At 46.7% G+C, this 21,171-nt stretch overlaps 1 protein-coding gene across 1 annotated transcript in view; it reads left to right on the top strand.

Annotated features, from left to right (window-relative positions):
• Positions 1–9,318, top strand: part of SORD (sorbitol dehydrogenase) — a 37,543-nt gene extending 28,225 nt beyond the window's left edge. The window contains exons 6-9 of the mRNA XM_081105384.1: positions 2,621–2,686; positions 3,646–3,821; positions 6,494–6,615; positions 7,524–9,318. Coding sequence (XP_080961510.1) covers positions 2,621–2,686; positions 3,646–3,821; positions 6,494–6,615; positions 7,524–7,689 — 530 coding nt within the window. The 3' untranslated portion in view covers positions 7,690–9,318. The remainder of the gene's footprint in view (positions 1–2,620; positions 2,687–3,645; positions 3,822–6,493; positions 6,616–7,523) is intronic.
• Positions 9,319–21,171: the final 11,853 nt, after the last annotated feature.

The raw sequence follows: 21,171 nt of genomic DNA, 5'->3' as shown, positions 1-21,171 counted from the left end.
TTGTATTTTTAGTTTTTTTAAGGAATCTCCGTACTGTTTTCCATAGTGGCTGCACCAATTTAAAATACCACCAATAGTGTATGAGGGTTCCCTTTTCTGTACATCTTCCCAACACCTGCTATTTCTTATTTTTTATAATAGCAGCCATTGTAACAGATCTGAGGTGATAGTTCATTGTTTTTTTGATTTGCATTTCCCTAATAATTAGTGATGTTAAACAACTTTTTCTATGTACCTATTGGCCATTTGTATGTCTTCTTTGAAAAAATGTGTATTCAGATCCTCTGCCCACTTTTTGTTGTTGTTATTGTTAATCCTCATTTGAGGAAGTTTTTTCTGTTGATTTTTAGGGAGATTGAAAGGGAAGTAGCAAGGGACAGAGAGAGACAGATAGGCACTGATGTGAGAGAGACACATTGATTGGTTGCCTCCCATACATTCACCAGGCCAGGGATTGAACCTGCAACCCAGGTATGTGCCCTTGACCAGGAAATAATTGAATTATTTATTTATTTATGTTGAGTTGTATGAGTTCTTTATATCTTTTGGATATTAACCCCTTAACAAAATAGTATATGGTTTGCAAATATTTTTTTCTATATGGTAGATTGCCTTTTAAAATATATATATATATTTTATTGATTTTCTTACAGAAAGGAAGGAAGAGGGATAGAGAGTTAGAAACATCGATGAGAGAGAAACATCGATCAACTGCCTCCTGCACACTCCCTACTGAGTATGTGCCCGCAACCAAGGTACATGCCCTTGACTGGAATCGAACCTGGGACCTTTGAGTCCACAGGCAGATGCTCTATCCACTGAGCCAAACCGGTTAGGGCTAGATTGCCTTTTAAATTATTGATAGTTTCTTTTGCTGTGCAGAAGCTTTTTAGTTTGATATAGTCCTACCTGTTTATTTTTGCTTTTATTGCCTTTGCTTTTGGTGTCAAATCCAAAAAAATTTGCCAAGACTGATGTCAAGGAGCTTACTGCCTATATTTTCTTCTTGGAGTTTTATAATTTCAGGTCTATGTTCAAGACTTCAATCCATTTTGAGTTAATCCTCATACAATTTTGTGAATGATTTTTCTTTTCTTTATTAAAAAATATATTTTTTTTCACTTCAGAGAAGAAAGGAGAGGGAGAAAGAAATAGAAACATCAATGATGAGAGAGAATCATTGATCAGCTACCTCCTGTATACCCCACACTGGGACCAAGCCTGCAACCCGGACATGTGCCCTGACCAGGAATCTAACCACGACCTCCTGGTTTATATGTCAATGCTCAACCACTGAGCAACACTGGCTGGGCGCTGATTTTTCTTTGGCAGAGCCAAATACATGACCATAGTGCTTCCTAAGTACGGTGATGGGTATAGAACAGACTTGCCTCAGTATGCGAGCAGGCCGTCAGATTCAGGTGACAGATTTTTAAAATACCTTTTGTCTTAGGCAGAAAAGATAAGTCAGCCCAGCTGGAGTGGCTCAGGTGGGTTGGAGCCTTATCCTGTACACCAAAAGTTGCCAGTTCGATTTTCAGTCAGGGCACATACCTGGTTCAATCCCCGGTTGGGGCATATATGGAAGGCAACTAATCATTTCTTTCTCCCTCTCTCCTCTCTCCCTCTCTCTCTAAACATGTCCTCAGGAGAGGATTAAAGGAAAAAAAAGACAAGTCATACACACCATATGTGCATACACAGAAATTTACCCATAGACCCATCAGCCCAAGAGAATCACTATTAACATTTTGGTGTAGAGCTTTTCTTTTCTTTTTTTCACTGAGATCATGTTCAATATACTTTATTTTTTTAACTACTCTTTTAAAAAATATATATTAACATTTTTTTCATGTCAGATATAAAAGAGTTATGACATAATTTTTTTTATTAACTCTGTAGTATCCCACAGTAGTTTATTTAATTAATCCCTTTGTTGGTCATTTCAGGTATTTTCCAATGTTTTGCTTTCTAGGGGAACTCACAAAATTATTTTCCAAAAAGAAAATTCCCAAAGATTTTCTGAAAAGCCTTATTTTGTGGATTTTTGTATTAAAACCATCATGCCATCTAGCAGGTAGATACTGTGGGGAAGCAGGTGGTCTCCAAGCTGATTCTTAGGGCTGAACATCTTGGGGCTGCCTGAACAGCTGCCTCAACTCAGGGAGCCAGCTCACTTAACGATACTCCAGGCTGATCCTCGCAGGGCACATAAAACAATATATCTCTCCTTGGGAAGGTGTGATGGGTTCTAGGGAGGTAGGGCCAAAGAGAGAACAGGAAAATGTATCCAGACCTGAGATAACCTCTGAGAAAATGTATGCTTCCTTGAACCCTCTGGTTCTTTGACATTATCCCCACACAGTACCAAAGAGTAAGTGGAAAGTTTATAACTCTGTTAAGGAGAATACCAAGCAGAATCCAACCCTACAAGCCAATAATTCCTCATGTACTTATTTACTCATGATTCAGTAAACTGTTGTTAAGATCTCATTTATGTATCAGGCACTAGGATAGATGCTAGAGGTATACAAAAGATATGGCTCTTGTTTGGCATGCAAAGGGGGAAGAACTGATGCTTCATCTTTCACAAACGTCTTCCATTTCCTGCTTTATTTAGGGCCAATTGGATTGGTCAATTTGCTGGTGGCCAAGGCAATGGGCGCAGCTCAAGTGGTGGTGACTGGTAAGGTTTTCTTTTTAAAAATATCCTCGAGGGGGAAACAGTTGGGCCTATAGTTTGAGGCAGAAGCATAAGACCTATTCCCTTCAGTGGGTACTAGGTTTCTGAAGGGGTTTCTCCCCTTTTCTCTGGGTCCCAAGGTTGAGAAGCCCACTCAGGGGGCGACCAAGTCAGAGCTCAGGAGGACACTCTTCTTTGAAGCTGCTGGGAGAAGACCTGGCTCTTTATGTATGGACCTGAGATGCCCATACTGCCTACTTAGTCCTAAAACGAGGCTCAGCCCTTGGTTCATTTGCCTAAGTCCAGGAGACAGGGGGTGTGTTTGTGTGTATGTATGTGATGTGAAGCTAGTGGGAAGTATAATATATTTATAGGGATGTTTGTGTGTGAGGTGTGTGCTATGAGTGAGAGACATGAGTGTATATGTGTGAGCTGAGGGTATCCAACAGCATGTGAGAGTGTGTTTGGAAGCACATGGGGTATCAAAGGGTGTGTGTATGTGGAGAAGGCCTCTGTTAGAATATTTGTGTGTGTAAGGTGTCTGAGAGTGTGCATATGTGTGAGAAGAGGTTATCACAGTATGTGAGGATGAGTGTGTAGAGTTGTGTGGTGTGCAGGTGTGTGGATGAATAGGGTAGAGGGAATGCAGAAGGGTGTGAGGAGAAGCTATCAGAGTGTATAGAAGGCATCTGTGAAAGTGTGTGTTTGAGGAGAGTGTGTGTGCGCGTGTAAGTAGATATGTGTGTGTGTGTGGGAGTGTGTGAAAAATATGTTTTTACTGATTTTAGAGAAAGAGGGAGAGAAACGTCAATTGGCCGCCTCCCGCATGCCCCCGACTGGGGTGGAGCCCAGCGCACGGGGCTGCGCTCAGCCAGCTGGGCCAGGGCTGTGCCTCCGCCTTCATCTTCTTCCTAATCCGACATCCGTTTCTCAGTTTGAAGAAAACCTTTTTTCGACTTTAGATCTGTCTGCCTCTCGGTTGGCTAAAGCCAAGGAAGCCGGGGCTGACTTTGTCCTCCAGATCACCAAGGAGAGCCCGCAGGAAATCGCCAGTAAAGTGGAAGGTCTCCTGGGGTGCAAGCCAGAAGTCACCATCGAGTGCACTGGGGCGGAGGCCGCCATCCAGGCGGGCATCTACGTGAGTGGGATGCGGGCAGGGCGGGAGTCCATGGGGGTGGTGAACTGAGAAGTCAGGGGTCCTAGGATCAAGCTTCTCTACTGCCTTGCTCTGTGGTCCCCCATCAAAGTTAAGTGATCTCCTTGTATCTCTGTTTTCGTATCTCTCCTGTGGAGGTAGTGGCACTTGCCTAGCATTCTCATTGGGTATTTGTGAGGGTTAACAAGGTAACAGATATACAGTCCTTGGAAGATAAGTGACCCACACGTCAGGGTTTTCTGTCCCGACCATATCTGTGATCATAAAAGTTGTACTCTTGATAAAGGATCCTTAGGAGGAACGGGGAAGCGTGTCTTAAGTGCGGGAAACTCTTATACTGTTTTATTGAGGGAAACTGTGGTCTTTAAGTCATTCAGAAAGTGACAGCCAATAGTTCAGTTAGTCGCAAAGTTGAGTTTTCAGAGTCACAGTTGGCTACTGATGTCCTCTCCCAGAATTAGGAGGGGATACGCCATCCATACCTGGTAAGTCCCTCTTGGACTCACCTGCAATTTATGAGAAGTTGGCAGGGAGGTGGAGAGGGGAAGTGGCATTGACATGTCAAAGTATGAGGAAACGAGGAGACGAAAAATACGTTCCAGGTTCCAAGCCTCGCCGTGTGCCAGGTCTTCTGCTAAGTGTTTTATAAACGCGACATCCCCAGTCTGCACAGAAGCCTTGAAATGAGTCATCATTTTACGAGAAGCCTAGTGGCTTGCCTTGAGCACACTCCCCGATGCCTGTGCGTTCCTTACTCTGTCCACTGCTTAGGAGAGGAAGGGAAAGAAAGGACAAGAAGCCCGCGGGCAGTCATGCTCAGGTGGGAGGGGTGGGGCTGGGGAGAGCACGGCTGCACCTGCCACCACTGGGACTCCTGCCGCCTCCCAGACTCTTTCCCCACAGCAGCGGGGCTTCCTCCTTCCTTCTGAGTCATAGCTGGGTCACACACAAGGGCACTTCGAACCACGCAAGACATCCCAGGGAAAGCTGGCCCCTGAGGTCAGTGTGGCATGGCCCTCCGGCCCGGTACCTGGCAGAGCTGCCAAGCCCTCCTCCTACCAAGATGCCCATGGCATCAGGGACAGATTAAATGGTGACAGGAGGAAGGAACAGGTGGCACCCTCGCACCGGGACCCAGAGAAACCAAAACTCAGAGGTGATGGGTATGATCAGTCAGTTCATGACATGTCTTGGGCACTTCGAGGTCTATGATAGTGAGTGAGGTACGTCTATTGTCTTCAAGTTGTTGGCAGATCAGGCACACCATCGCCCCCACCCCCACCCCAATGCACAGAGAGGCAGTAAAAGACATGGCTTCTCAACTCGAGGCTTTCCTTCCTCTTCTCCTGCCTGAAGAGCATCTGGGAACAGCTGGCATCTCCAGCTGTTCACAGTGGGAGCCCAGTTACCAGGCTACCTGAGGTGAGCGTGAAGGTAAATGTGACCCAAGAGCCTCACCAGGCCTGAGGCCTGAGCCTCTCCTGAGTGGAGGTGGAGCCATCAGGCATGACGGGTGCTGTAGAATGCTACAGGCTGCCCCATCAGCAGGCAGGTTAGGTGGAGGCACCTTGTATGGGCATACCTGAGCGTCCTTTTCCTGCCAGATCATGACTAGGTAATGTTCATGAGGAGAAGTGGCAAATGCGTAGGGTAGAATTGATGTCACCTCCTCCGGGCAGAGGTCACACCGATGAAACAGCAATCAGGTAGCCCAAGCATTCGTCTGTGGCCAGCAAACTGGGATGGCCAGTGTGAGGGTGTTCTCCCTCCTCACCAGGTGAAGAGGAAATAGTGGGGAAGCAGTTTTCCTAGAACATTTCTCAGTTTTCTGTGCCTCACTCACAACTTTGACCTCTCGCTCCCACTTTTCCAGTGGATACAGCAACATTTCCCTGCTTCTCCGGAGCAGGCACAACGCAGGAGTTATGTGGAGATTGTCAAGAGAAATTGCACTCTCTGGCCTCATCCAGGAGGGAACTGGTAGGCAGATAGATGTTCAAGGAAGACAAAATCCTTTATGACCAATACTATCGGGATGAATGTTTCTGGAACAGAGATATTTCTAAATGCCAGCTTGCACGTATGAGGCAGTTTTTAAACCACAAACTTCCAGTAGTCCTCCTCATTTGTATAGTGCTTAATAGTCCACACCCCCCCCCCCCCCCCCCGCCCCAAAGACGGTGGTTCCTTAGAGGTTTGACAAAAGTCCTGTCCTGTGGGTGGGCACACTGGAGGAGGAGCAGGTGCTGAGATGAGGAAGTAGCTGAAGCCAACATCTGGTATGAGTTAGTAAAGCGTTGAAAAACATGCCAGGGTTGCTAAAGATCAATGTTGTTTGTAGGGGAGATTCTCACTGGGGTCTGGAGGACCTTGGCTATTTCACGGGACGTTGTGGACAGCGAAAATGCTCCCGTTTTGCTTGTCTTCCAGTGGTGGAGTGTATTATTTCAGGATTTTTAAGGAAGATGATGTTTACTCAGCTGCTCTGTTGAGTTTGGTCACCATGTTGAAGAGTTCAGCAGAATAGAGAAAATCATTCCTGTAATTTCTAGATACTCGCCTGATGCAGTTAGAAGATATTTGTAACACTGCCATGAGCAGGAAGTCTGCATTTTCTTATCTTTCAGGTTTTCTTGTTCTTACTTCCTCTTCAGGCCACTTGTCCTGGTGGGACCCTGATGCTTGTAGGACTGGGTTCCGAGATGGCCAATGTGCCCCTAGTGCATGCAGCCATCCGAGAAGTGGATATCAAGGGCGTGTTTCGATACTGCAACACGTGAGTATGTTGTGGGTGAGTGGGGTGGCGAGTGGCCAACAAGACCAGGGCAGGCCTCTGGGACTAAGAGTCTCTGACTATTTATTCATGACGAGCTCTCTGTGGTCACATGGATAGCCATGCGACATGACAGAGGTCCAAAGAGAGGATTCCTTCCTGGTAAAAGAACAGGAGGGCAGAGATGGCAGAGGAAGGGAGGGAGAGAAGGAGGGAGGGAGGGAGGGGGGAGGGAGGGAGGGGGATTTTAAAACATGCTCTTCTTGGGTATCTGTCAGGCCCTCTATTTTCCATTTACTTAAGTGGCCTGATGACCATTTTCCCTCTTCAAAGGGAAGAAGGAGGGAAAGGACAACAGCAAGAACTCCTCAAGTCCCTTGCCTCTTACTCCAGAGCCCCAGGGTCCTCTCTGGGAAGTGAGAGAGACTTCTTGTGCCTCAGCCCACATTCTGTGTCTGCGCCCTCGCCCCCGGGGAGCTCTGTCTAGGACCATGTTCCTCGGTGTCCCTTACTCCCACCTTTAGAGTCTAACCATTCCCTCACCAGAGTGCCAGTTTTCCGGTAAACTCTCTCAGGCTGCGCTGCTAGGGGTGTGATTGGATTATCCTGGCCGGCCTCCCTAAGGCTTATCTGCCTTTTCACAGTGGCCTCCATGTGCCCATGCCTTCAGCCAAAAGAGTCCTAGGCTTCACGGCAGACACTGAAGAGGGGCCAGTGGGCATTTGGGAACAGCCTCTGAACTCCCGACTGATAAGTTCTCAGATCACGCCCTCCATTTCTGGTTTGTAGAATTGGCCTGGCAGAGCCATAGTGCCGTCAGTGAATATGGCCAAGCTGATGTGCTTGATACATTTGGGGGCCTGGCTCTTTCCTCCTGAAGGTTGAATGTAACACTTGCGATTTTTTTACAGATGGCCGATGGCGATTTCAATGCTTGCATCCAAGTCTGTGAATGTGAAGTCTTTAGTGACCCATAGGTTTCCTCTGGAGAAAGCGCTGGAGGCCTTTGAAACATCCAAAAAGGGTTTGGGGCTGAAAGTCATGATCAAGTGCGACCCCAATGACCAGAATCCCTGATGTTAATTGGGCTCTGCCCTCATTCCCACCCTCTCAGCATCTCAGGGCTAAATGGCTAGGCAAGGGTGGGCTTTAAGGCAGAAGTTTCTTTCAAGTAGTAAGGGTGATTAAAATAATTCATTATAAGCAGAGAGCCTTACCCAGAGCAGTTGGTATGCCTTAAACACACAAACAGGGATAGTTTGGAGAAACTTGTAATCAGAATGACCTGTTTCTGCTGAGTCAAGTGAGGGAAGAAATCTGTCCCTTGAGTTCCTGTTTCCATCGTGACTGGTCAAGTGGGGGGTGGGGAGGCTGAGTTATGAAGAGACAACTTTATCAAGACGTAACTGGTCCAGAAGCTGATTTTCAGGAAAATCTGCACCTTGGGACCTGGGATGAGGGGCTGTCAGCAGTTTTAGCTGAGAGCACAGTGTTTTTAGACATAGGTGCTATTTGGTTTGATGTCAAAGGGAGAATAAGGGACTAGCCTTCTGGGTCTAGGGTAATTATAAAACCAAAATCCCACATGAGGTCAAACCAACTTGTATTCCTCAAATGTAGAAATAGTCAGGGAACATCTCAACACTGAAGTCTGCCTTATTTTCAACCCCTGAGAATTGTGTTGGCAAGGTGAATAGCCACCTTCCTAACCGCCCCCCGACCCCCACCCCCAGCCACTGCAGGCTTCTTTGTCACAGGCAACCAGGAGATGCCTGCCTAAGGAGAGTCACAGGGGCCCTCACAGGAGACCTTAAATCATGCCTTTGATCAGCCAGGAGGGTTTGGTTGATGCACCACAGGAATAGCATCCCCTTCTAGGCTCAAACTCCCACAGGATTATTATACAATTCCATGTAATTCTGGTAACCATAAACAGAAAACCGTCCCCTCCTCAGCCAGTTAAGACTCTTGATGTCTTTCTATCTGAATAATCTCTCTAAAATTGTGACCTTATTTTAAGTTTACTGTGTAAGAGTCAATCACATTATGCCCATTTGTGACTTTAAGATTATTATTCAGGAATGAGGATATAGCAGCTGTGACTTAACTTGGGCTGCAGCCATCAATCCCTCACTCCAGCTGGGGATGGAGGGTGGCTTCGAAGAGGTTCTGATTTTCTTGTGACCATTTAAAACTGTGACCAGGAATTCCTCAAACTGCTTTGGGCAATAAATTCTGCTTGTAGTGCCAGGCTGCTGTCATAATTTCTGCCTTTGTTTAAGGAGGAATGGGCTTAGGTTTATCTTTTCACAAAGGGGAGGTCCAAGATTTTTGAAAGCCACACATTTTGTGCATTGAATATAATTTCATTGACTGTCAGAAATTAACATTAATGATCTCTTACAGTAAGCCAAATACATGTGATTATTTTACAGCTAAGGAAATGGAGAAATTGGTTAATTTGCTCAGATCACACACTACCTTTTTTTTTTTTAGAGCTTTTTAAAAATATGTATGTTTTTGCCGGAACCGGTTTGGCTCAGTGGATAGAGCGTCGGCCTGCGGACTGAAGGGTCCCAGGTTCGATTCCGGTCAAGGGCATGTACCTGGGTTGCGGGCATATCCCCAGTGGGGGATGTGCAGGAGGCAGCTGATCGATGTTTCTCTCTCATCGATGTTTCTAACTCTCTATCTCTCTCCCTTCCTCTCTGTAAAAAATCAATAAAATATATTAAAAAAAATATATGTATGTTTTTATTGATTTTAGATAGAGACAAAGGGAAGTGGGGAGAGAGATAGAAACGTCGACTAGGAAGAAACGACGATGGGCTGCCTCCTGCATGGCCCCTGCTGGGGACTGAGCCGTTAGTAACCTGGGCTTGTGCCCTGACCTCTTGGTGCATGGGCCAATGCTCAGCCACTGAACCACACTGCAAGGGACTGAGGAGCTTCAGAGGGGACCCCTGGAAAGCCAGGAATGCCAAGGATAAAGACGTGTCACTTATTACACAATAATAATTGGGCTGGGTCTTCTACGTCAATGTCTTGGAGCCTCGGTTTCCTGGCCTGTTAAATGGGCTTTGCGATGCCTGCCACACGGGCAACTCTGGAAAATGAAACAGCAGTTCGAGGAATACTTTCCATTTCCAAATCCCCCCAGGGGCTCTAAGCTGCTGTGATTTCACAGCTTCCCAAGCAGGGGCGGAGAGGGTGGCAAGAGATGGTGTGGGTGGGCCACCAAGTCAGCCCTTGGGGTGGTGAGGGGGCCCCAGTCAGTGTTGCCGGGCTCCCTTGACGCCACATCCTCTGCTTCAAAGGGGCTGCAGGGAACCTGAGAACTCATCCCAGTGCTTACCTGGCGGGGCAGTACCATGATCACAAAGAACTCATTCCTCACACGGCCCCTAAGTGTTCAATAAATATGGTTAGATTCTGAATCAGTCCCGGAACCAAAATACAAATTCCCCATGAATTTCACAAGCTTTGTGTGCCTTCCCCGCCAGCCTCTGTGTGCTTTGTCACCGGGTCCACTTTCAGTCAACGCTGAGGCCCCCACCCCGCCGGCACTCCCAGCGCTGGGCAGGGAGTGAGGGCGGAGAGCTGGGAAGAAGGGCCCCACAGACAAATAGAGGGTGGAAGGGGAAGGTTGCAACATGGATGTCAAAGGAAAAGGCGGACCCAGCTCTGGAAACTCCTACTTGCTGTCCACCTTTGCTACAGCAAATGCTGATGTGAAGTCACCTCTGGCCTCCCAGGCCCCGGTTCTCAGGCCGTGCCAGTCCTGCTGTGCAGCACAGTCCTTCCTCTCCCTTCCTGGCTCCGGTTTTGCTCCCTCTGGGAGAACAAAGGGGGCCAACAGGAAGTTAGCTGGCCCAGAGTTAAGAATGGGGAAGCAGATAGGATTGGATATTCGCCTTTTCCCAGAAATGTGCACATGATCTCAGCTGAGGCTTGGAGTACAGAAGCCAGACGGCAGGGCCCACATCCCTTGGTGGCAGGCAGGCCTCCACCATCCCTGTCCCCCTCCACACACCCAGGTCCTCCAGGGCTCAGGAAGGACAGGATGCAGGAGGCTTGGCTCGGAGTTCGTCGCCAGAGGGAAGTGCCTTCAAAACAGCAGCAGCAGATGTTTCCTGGCGCAGCCACTGCCACATTGGAACTGCACAGTGATGCTCCCACAGCCTCCACCCCTCAGCCCCCCTTCCCTCTCTCCTTAAAGCCCCGACTGAGTCAGACATTGAGGTTCTTCCTTGGGCAGCTGACAGTGGCATGGGATATATGGATGCTGTTCTTGCCAAGAGATTGCTCACGGAATCTCACCCTCTGTGGGAACTTCTTGTGGTTACTGGGTGGGAAGAAGCCTCTGTCCTCTGGTCTTGGACCCATGAGGCCTATGAGAGGCAGATGGAAATGATTCAATGCCAACCCAGTCGGTGTGGCTCAGTGGCTGAGCGTCTACCTATGAACCAGGAGCTCACAGTCCAACTCCTGGTCAGGGCACATACCCAGGCTGCAGGCTCGATCCCCAGTGGGGGTGTGTGCAAGAGACAGCCAGTCAATGATTCTCTCTTACTGACGTTTCTATCTCTCCCTCTCCCTTCCCCTCTGAAATCAATAAAAAATACATTAAAAAAATAAACTTTTTAAAAAAGGATTCAATGCCAGGATTCAAGGTCTATCTGACCTGGGCCCACCACCAACTCCCTTTGTGATTTGCCAAGTCACCAACCTGAGCCTTGGTTTCTCCCTTCTTAATGGCAATGCTGGGCTAGATCAGCGATTTTCAATCAGTGTGCTGCAAGAATTTTTAAAACATGCAATAGCTGACTAGTCAGGGCCACTGACCTCTTTTCCCTTAGATTTCCAAATTAAAAAAATAACAGCCAACACAGCGATAACCATGAATGAATCAAAATTATACCTATTTTTTTGTCAGCTTGGCAGCAAATACGTTTTTGGTGTACTGCAGAATTTTAGTAATTAGTTTACATGTGCCGAGAGATGAAAAAGGTCGAAAATCACTGGGCTAGATGATCTTAAGGTCTCCGGCACTGGGGTTTTACAGGGTTCCCATCACCCTCAAGCCCTGGGGACTAAGAACCTCTTTGGATTGAGGTGTGAGAGGCCTTCTTGGATTTCAGTTCCCATCCCGTGTGTGTGTGAAGGGGTGCCCCGGGGTGGGACGGACAGCCTATGGAAGCACCTGTGTCCCGAGTATCACCTTGTCCTGCACCTTTGCCTCAGCCTCCCAGGTGTGGTCCTGAGGGGCTTTGCACAGCCCAGAGCTGAGCCAGGGAGGTCTGGCCTTACCATTAACTTCCCCGCTGGTGCTCACGGACTGGCCTCTCTGTGCTCCACACAGGACAGGAGGCAGAGGCACAGCAGGCTGGGTGGGGGTGCAGCAGGTCAGCCACAGAGAGAAGGGGGCTGTGAAAGAAGGTGGCCTATTCTGGTCCAGGCACCGCCTCCTTCCCGCCCCCAGGCAGCTCCCTGGGACCAGCTCCATCCAGGCTTCAGGTGGGTGGTGCTGAAGCCCTGTGCATCCCACGGTGAACTCACAGGCTCTGTGTGCACGAAACCACCAGCCACCAGCTTCCTGGAGAGCCTGCCTCTTCCCGGCAGGAATCCCCATTGACTCCTCAGGTCAGCTGTTCACACTGCTCTGGTCCCCAGGAGATAGTGGCGACTGTACTTTTCCTTATCACACAAGTTTGTGCATGGTGATAATAAAGACAGATAAGTACAAAGAAGATAAAACCAGCCATAACCTGTTCTCCAAGGATGCAATAAATTGGAGTACTTCCTTCTAGCTTCCCCCCATGCATTTCTATACAGATAAAATGTATAATTATAATCAGAAGTAAGAATTACTTTACCTACTCATTTTCCATTTTCACTCATAACAGATAAGGACTTTCATTTAAACAATCATATTTCCCATTAATAAAATTAATAATTCCTTCATATCATCTCACACCACATCAAACCAAATTCAATTTCCCCTAATTATCTAGAAAAAAATGTGACTTTTTTGTTTGTTTTTTTAATCCTCACCAGAGGATATTTCCCCATTGCTTTTCAGAGTGGAAGGGAGAGAGGAACAGAGAGAGAAAGAGAAACATTGATGTGAGAGACACATTGACCGATTGCCTCCTGCATGATTCCCGACCAGGGGAGACCAGGGGATGGGGAGTGAACCCACAACCCAGGCATGTGCCCTTGACTGGAAATGGAACCTTGGACCCTTCGGTGCTTGGGCTGCTACTCTAACCACTGGCCAGGGCTATACAGCATCATTTATAATGACTATCTCCCATTGTGTGGATGTACTATCATTTAGAATGCAAATCACAATTTTTTGGTTATTTGGATAGTGTATAGGCCTTGGTCTTATGATAAAGTTGTGATGACTATCCTTGTGCATGTATTTTTATACTCCTGATGTATCGCCTGAAGATATGTTATATTTATAATGAAAATAGTTAGGTTTGAAGGGTATATACATCTTAAAAGCAACCTGGTTAGATAAAAAACCAAAATATTAATATTGAGACTAAGAAAATCTGGGATTGGGGGTGCCCCACGACATGTACAATGTGGGAAGACTATAAAGTCTGGGCACCTTTCAGGGGTGCCATGAGGCCACAGGCTCTCTGGCTTCAGGCCAACCTTAGGAGAGCTGGAGGCTTGGGCTTCACCATCCTGGACAGATCACCCCTTCTTCAGGCCTTAGTTCCTTATTAGTGAACTCAGTGGTCCCTTCCAGCTCCGGGACTGGCATGGGGTGGCATGGGGTTCCCAGGAACTGTGGCTGGGGTACTGTGGAGCTATGAACCCCGTCAATGAGCTTGTACTGGAAGACTCTGTCCACTCTGCCAAGCCTCAACTCCAGGGGACTCTGTGTATCATTCACCAAACTTTAATAAGTAACTAAGAGGAAGTGAAGGGGGTATATATAGAATGTTCCTTTATCAGCTCTGGCCTCTCAAGTAGATGCAAATCCATGTGGCATAGAATAAACTGGAGTAGTTATGTAGATACAAATTTGAGATTCTCTGGACCTCAAGAGATTAGCAACTTGTAGGACTCTTTAGGAACTTGGTCTTCTGAGTGAGTGATTCAAATATAATTGTCAGATTACTTTTTTAATCTCTTGTCACATATATATTAACTAGAGGCCCGGTGCATGAAATTTGTGCGTGGAGCGGGGGATTCCCCTCAGCCCAGCCTGCACCCTCTCCAATCTGGGACCCCTCGGGGGATGTTCGACTGCCAGTTTAGGCCCAATCCTGGACCGCTGGCTCCTAATCGCTCACCTGCCTGCCTGCCTAATAGCCCCTAACTGCTCCCTGCCAGCCTGGTTGCCCTTAACTGCCCCCTCCCTGCTGGCCTGGTCGCTCCTAACTGCCCCCCCCCACCGGCTTTGTCACCCCTTACTGCCCCCTCGCCGACCTAGTTGCCCCTCACTGTCCCCCCTGCCAGCCTAATTGCCACCAACTGCCCCCCCCACCACCAGCCTGGTCTCCCCCAACTGCACCCACCCCCCCACACACCCCCGCCGGCCTGGTTGCCTCTAACTGCCACCCCCCTGCTGGCCTGGTTGCCCCCAACTTCTCCCCCCTGCTGGTCTGGTCACCCCTCACAGCCTCTCCGCTGGCCTGGTCACCCCATGCAGCCTGCTGTTCAGTCATTTGGTCGTCCCTCACTAACCCCCTGCTGGCCTGGTTGTAGGCAGCCATCTTGTGAGGGTGTGAGGGTTAATTTGCATATTGCCTCTTTATTATAGAGGATGCTGTGCTTACGTGGTCTAACAACATAGTTTCGAGTGTGTTTGCATGTTTGTGCTGTGTGCTTCCAGGAATGCTAATGTCAGTCATCTCCTTTGTCACCCGTTCCGTGGGATGGAATGAGACTGCCAGTATGGACAGTATCAAGGACTGATGATTCCAAAGAACTATCCAGAAAGCTGTTATCAGTATGCAGAATGAAGGACAACAGATCACCTGAGGGAGAAGAATGAGGAAAAGTCTAAGAAGAAAAGGAAGTAGTAGTATATTTGGGGCCCAGTGAAGAAAGTGACTCATCTGGGGCCTTTGGAGACTGGAGACAGGTTCAAGGAAGCAGCTGGGATTTCAGCACAGGAACAGACAGGCTTCACCAGAGCTCCTATGAGTCTACCCCAGACTTGGCTTCCCTGGTGCCACATACAAAAGTCCCACACCTTGCCCTGGCCGGTGTGGCTCAGTTGGTGGAGCATCGTTCCACGCACCAAAAAGTCACCAGTTTGATTCCTGGTCAGGGCACATGCCTGGGGTGCGAGTAGCAACCAATAGATGTTTCTCTCTCTCTCTCTCTAAAATCAATAAAAACATATCTATTTTTTAAAATCCCACATCTTGCTGTACACCTGAAGCTAGAACAATGAGTAACACCTATTACCCTGCTCAGAGGTCCCCTAAAGTCATCCTGCCTTTTCCCAGAACAGGGCTCCAGAGGGATTTAAGCTTCCAAAGGGAAGACAGACCTTGCTGGGATGGTTGACTGCAGAGTTTCTGCCATCCTGTACGTGTCTTGTCATGGGTCAGACTAGAGGGAAAGCTCTCCTGCATTTGGAAACGGTGGTAAAAGAAGAGGCCAGTGGGATTGAAAGGGAAAATGTGGGGGCTTGCAACCTAGCTCAGTACCTGGTTAAAACTGGAGTCTTACTTCCCCACTCTGCCTGCCTTGGGCGGAGCTGCAGAGCCTAACCCCAGGGCCCCGCCACAGCTGACTTGGGTGGAGCTGCTGAGCATGGCCCCAAGCCCCTGCCAAGACTGACTTGGGCGGAGCTGCAGGAACCCTCAGGGGCTGCCACAGGAGGAGATATGTAGGTCAGAGCCTCCCCCCAAATTCAGTTCAGGCTTTGGATCCGGAATTCCCCTGGATTAGCAGATCTGCGAAACAAAGGTTAAACTTTCCTCCCTCAGAGTGCTGGCTGGTGGTTCTCCCGTGCATTCTGCCACAACAGGATGTTTGGATGTCCTGGGCACCCTCTAGTAAGAAGGCTGTAGATAGACATTAGGCTACTCTATTTTCTATGATCTTGACAACTCAAGTTCTTTAAGCCTCAGGTTCCTCATCCTTGAAGTGGGAAAAATAATATCCATCTCAGGGTTGTCATAGGCACAGAATGAAGCGATTTTGAGGTCTTTAGCACGGTGAAGGGCACCATGACTGTGCTTAATGAGCTCCTGTGCCCCCTTATTAGTGAACTCAGAACTCAGTGGTCCCTCCCCACTCAGTGGTGCCTCTCCCTCAGCAAACCTTACCTCTTCCTCAGGTAAATGAACAGGATGGATGATCCCCAAGACTTTTCCCGCTCTGAGCCTGGAGTCTGCACAGGTGCTTGGAAGGATGTGAGAAGTTCCCGGGGTGGCAGAAAAGGCCCCCACCTGGCCCTGACCCAGCATCCCCCACTCTTCCATAAACCTGCCATGCAAGGAATATGGTCCTAGAAGTAGACCCGTCGGCCAGGCAGGAAAGAGGAGTGAGAACCCAGTAACTGCCCTCAGGCGCTGCCTCTTCCCTGCCTGTCCTGCTCTGCCCCTATGACCACCCAGAGAAGCCCCTGTGCCTAGGAGCACAGAGGACAGGGACTCCCAGAAGCCATGGCTGTGCCTCACACCTACATTATGGTGGCATCTCTCATGGGCTGGCACAGCCCCTGGCACACACAGAAGGAGCTCTGGAAATGTCAGTAGCCTGATAAGTAGCCAGACCTCACTTTTTAACGCTGAGCCAATGCCATCCTGGGCAGTCAGTCTGAGCTAACCCAGAGTGATGGGCATCCTCGGCGTGACTTACTGTGTAGAAGCGGGAACCGAGCCCCAGGGACCAGGAGGGACATATCCAGATATCACGGCAAGAGGAGGGCTCACCTAGGCCTAGAGCCTCATGCCCCAGAGACCCATCAGAGATGTCTAGGGTCCAAGGAAGATGGGGCAACCGAGCTAGATCTCACTGAAGGACAAGGTGTGGGACCAGCTGCCCCCTCCAAACCTCTTTGGCTTTAAGGGAGCTTGTGGGGGGAGGGGAAGGGGGTGGCGGGGGCACCCTGGGGTGTGGTAAGAACAACAATAGACGGGAAGCAGAGTCTTGGGTTCTGGGCTCACTAATTTTCGGAGAGCCATTTAATTTGTATGTGTTATTGGGCACCTGTGATGGGGTCAGGACAACCTCCTCAGCATCGTTGTCATTTATGCAATAGAATACTAAGCTTTTGTGTAAAAGAATGAGAGACTAATCGTAACTGCTAGCCCCAAGTACTTACTATGGGCCAGACACTTCTGAGAATGCCAGATACCTTAATTCATTTTCCCCTGACAACAACCTTATGGGATTAATATCACTCCCCCCATTTTAAAGCTGAGAAAATTGAGGTACAGAGGTTACTTTGTCCAGATTCCCTCTCCCCTCCCCATCATGCACATACATACATATGTTGGGAGAAAAATGTCTAGAAGGAGAGACACCAAGCTGTTAATAGTAGTTAACTCCGGAGGAGAAGATTTTGGGATTTTGTGTTTCTGAGGAGAGGGGAAGAGGAGGGCTATTTTTAAAATTACTTTTTCTTTTTTATTGAATTTATTGGGGTGACATTGGTTAATAAAGTTATATAGGTTTCAGATGTACAACGCTACAATGCATCATTTGTATATTGTGCTGTGTGTTCACCACCCCAAGTCAAATCTCTTTCCATCACCATTTATCTTCCCTATACCCTCTTCTACCTCCCTCACCTTCATTCCCCTCAGGTAACCACCATGCTATTGTCTATAGGACTTTCCTTTTTTACTGTATAAATTCCTCTATTGATCAAAAAAAAAATTTTAAACCATGATCCTGTATCACTTTTGGACATTAAGAAAATGACTAAAAATGTCACAACCCTACTGTGACTTTCAGACCCAAACAGGCAAGCGCGTAAGCGGTGGCCGGGATCCCAAGGCAGAAGGCACGCTCTGTTATCAGAAAGACTTTGGCTGCAGCTCATTACCAGGAACAAGGAGAGGGAGGGACCAGCCACTTCCAGGCAATTATAATTCCACCCCCTGCCCCTTAGAAGACCCTTGAGCAGCCTGGGCAGGGTGTCTGTTACATCATGGGCCCAAGGGTCACTTGTGAGGCCTGAAAAACTGTGGGGTGAAACCACTGGTTCTGAGAAGTCAGCTGTTTGCAGGCTTTGGGTCTTTGTAATTAATCATCTTCTTTATCTGATGACAAGCTGAGTAACTGCCCGTGGCAGGGGACAGTCTTTGGCACCTCTCTTTAAATCTTGCGTGCTTACGTGCCTGCATCTTTGTTCTTGGCCATGTTTGTGGTTTCTATGGCACTGGGTTTTATTCTTGAGTTGAGTCAATGACCTCCCCATTTTCAGAGGAATTGAGTTGTTATTCATTTATGGCTATGATTTTGTTATCTGCTTTCTTCATCTCTCAGGTTTGCCTTGGTTACTTCCTTTTTTTGCTCCATTGCTTTGCGATTTCTGTGGAGGACTTTGGGTTTCCTGAGTCCTTTTAAATTAGGCCAGAGAGAACATTACCTCATGTTTCTAGTTTTTTACTTCTTTTTAAAAAAATATATTTTTATGGATTTCAGATAGGAAGGGAGATGGGAAGAGAGATAGAAACATCAATGATGAGAGAGAATCATTGATCAGCTGCCTCCTGCACAGCCCCTACTGGGGATGGAGCCTGCAACCAGGCATGTGCCCTTGACCCAAATAAAACCCTTCAGTCCGCAGGCGATGCTCTATCTACTGAGCCAAACCGGCTAGAGCTGTTTCTAGTTTTTCCAAACTGATTTTTTACTGTAAGAAGTTCTAACAATATTTGTTTTCCTAACAATATTTTTTTATCATTCCTGGTAGTTTCTATGAACAATTAAGTTCTATTTTAACCTTGCTTTTGCAAAATGTGGATTTAAGTGTTTCCTGTTTTTTATAAATGTTTAAAAAAACAAAAAAAACCCAAACCTGTCAAATACTGACTCCTTAGTCGTTCCCACAATACTGTATCTGATGCCTGGTCTAATTAGACCTCATACCATTAGATGCGACCTCTTTCAGATCACTTCTCTTCATGCCCCACTGTTTTTAATTATTGCTTCTACAGCTGACCACCTCTTTTGATGAATCCTTTTGAAGCTTCCATTTCTTTCTTTTTTAAAAATATATTTTATTGATTTTTTTACAGAGAGGAAGGGAGAGAGTTAGAAACATCGATCAGCTGTCTCCTGCACACCTCCTACTGGGGATGTGCCCGCAACCAAGGTACATGCCCTGACCGGAATTGAACCTGGGACCTTTCAGTCCACAGACTGACGCTCTATCCACTGAGCCAAACCAGTTAGGGCTTCCATTTCTTTTTTTTTCTTTTTTTAAATATTTTTATTGATTTCAGAGAAGAAGAGAGAAGGAGAGAAAGATAGAAACATCAATGATGAGAATCATTGATCGGCTGCCTCCTGCATACCCCACACGGGGGATCAAGCCTGGAACCAAGGCATGTTCTCTGACCAGGAATCGAATGGTGACCTCCTGGTTCATAGTTGACACTCAACTACTGAGCCATGCTGGCATTCGTATCTTGAAATTTTCTACCAAAGGGGAAAATCAATTAAGATCCTTAGGTTAAGTTGCTAACTCCTTTTCCTTCAGGGTGTGAGTCCTTTCCTTCACTCTCTTCTCTTTTCCCAGGCTTTAGAAGTAACGTTCAAAAACATTTCATTCTAGCTTCTTTCAAAAATCTTTTCCCAGCCCTAGCTAGTTTGGCTCAGTGGATAGAGCATCAGCCTGCAGACTGAAGGGCCCTGGGTTCAATTCTGTTCAAGGGCACATGCCAAGATTGCGGGCTCATCCCCCAGTAGGGGGTGTGCCGGAGGCAGCCAATCAGTGAGTCTCTCTCATCATATATGTTTCTATCTCTCTCTCCCCTCTCCCTTCCTCTCTGAAATCAATAAAAAATATATTTAAAAACAAATGTTTTTCCAGAGTCCCCTAACTACTCATCAAGTTTTGCATTCACATTGGTATGGTCCTATTTGATCTCATCTCTCAATTTACAGAGTTGGCAAGTAGTTAGGCAGGGAAATGTCATGAAGAATCATATTACCCTGAGCTTTACAATATTATCTCATTTCACCATCACACTTGGCAGGAAATTGAGACTCAGGGCAGTGATGGAACCCGAATGCAGATAACTGACACATGGGAGTTGAGCACCAAAGACAATTATACCCTAACCACAGTGCTACTGCATTTTCTTCATGATATTCTCCATCACCGTGTGGCCCTTGTGCCTTGTTATTTTCTTCGTTTAGTTACTAAGCTAATCAACTGGTTGTTTATTTTGGCTGTATGCAGGCTTTCTATGCTAGTCTTCTTGGCATGGCTGATTATTTATTCTCCTGTGTAATAGAGATTTAACTCAGCTGATAAACAAATGTCCCTACCATACCTCAATTCTAATTTTCCTAGAAGCCTCCCTTGTTAATGATTTGGAGTTTATTCTTGCAGATACACACACACACACACACACACACACACTATATATATATATATATATATATATATATATATATATATATATTGCACACATGGATTTCATTTTACAAAAGTGGATCACATCCTGTATATATATATATATATATATATATATATATATATATATATATATATTCCCATGTCAGTACATGTGGAACATATTCATTCTTTTTAAAAATATATATATATATATATTTTATTGATTTTTTTACAGAGAGGAAGGGAGAGGGATAGAGAGTTAAAAACATTGATGAGAGAGAAACATCTATCAGCTGCCTCCTGCACACTCCCCACTGGGGATGCACCCACAACCAAAGTACATGCCCTTGACCAGAATCGAACCTGGGACCCTTCAGTCCGCAGGCTGACGCTCTATCCACTGAGCCAAACCAGTTAGGGCACATATTCATTCTTTGTAATGCTAACATTATTCCACACATGGATGTACCGCATATCACCATATGTCTTTTATCATTCTTCTGTTATTCGGCATTTAGGTTTCTTCTAATATGTTACTATTTTAAATACAATTAATTTCCTTGTATACATATGTTTCCACATTTATGCATAAAATATTTCTGTAGGATTCTTAGAAGTAGTGTTTCCATGCAGAAGGATATTGCCACAATTTTTAAGCATCACCCATATGCTCCCTTAGGGAGGCAAACATATCTTCCTCTTTTCTTTCAGGGTAAATACTGTCTAATCAATTGGATATCTGTAACTCTTCAGCATTTCTCCCATTGTTTCTTCCTTCTTTGGGTTCCTTTTAATCACCTTTTCCTTTTTGGTGATTTTTTTTTTAAACTAACCTTCATCTATTCCAAGGAATCATTTATAGAAATAGATAAGATAGACATGGAGATCATATTTAATTGAGGGTGCTGCTGGGACTGGACAAGTTTTGGCCACCACTTCTAGAGATGCTCGCTCAGAGATGGCAAGATGGATGCTTAGAGGTCAGAGAAGCCGCGCAG

Source organism: Myotis nattereri, assembly GCF_964212035.1.
Source record: "Myotis nattereri genome assembly, chromosome: 1".
NCBI classification, from domain to species: domain Eukaryota; kingdom Metazoa; phylum Chordata; class Mammalia; order Chiroptera; family Vespertilionidae; genus Myotis; species Myotis nattereri.
This window is presented reverse-complemented; position numbering and strand designations above follow the sequence as displayed.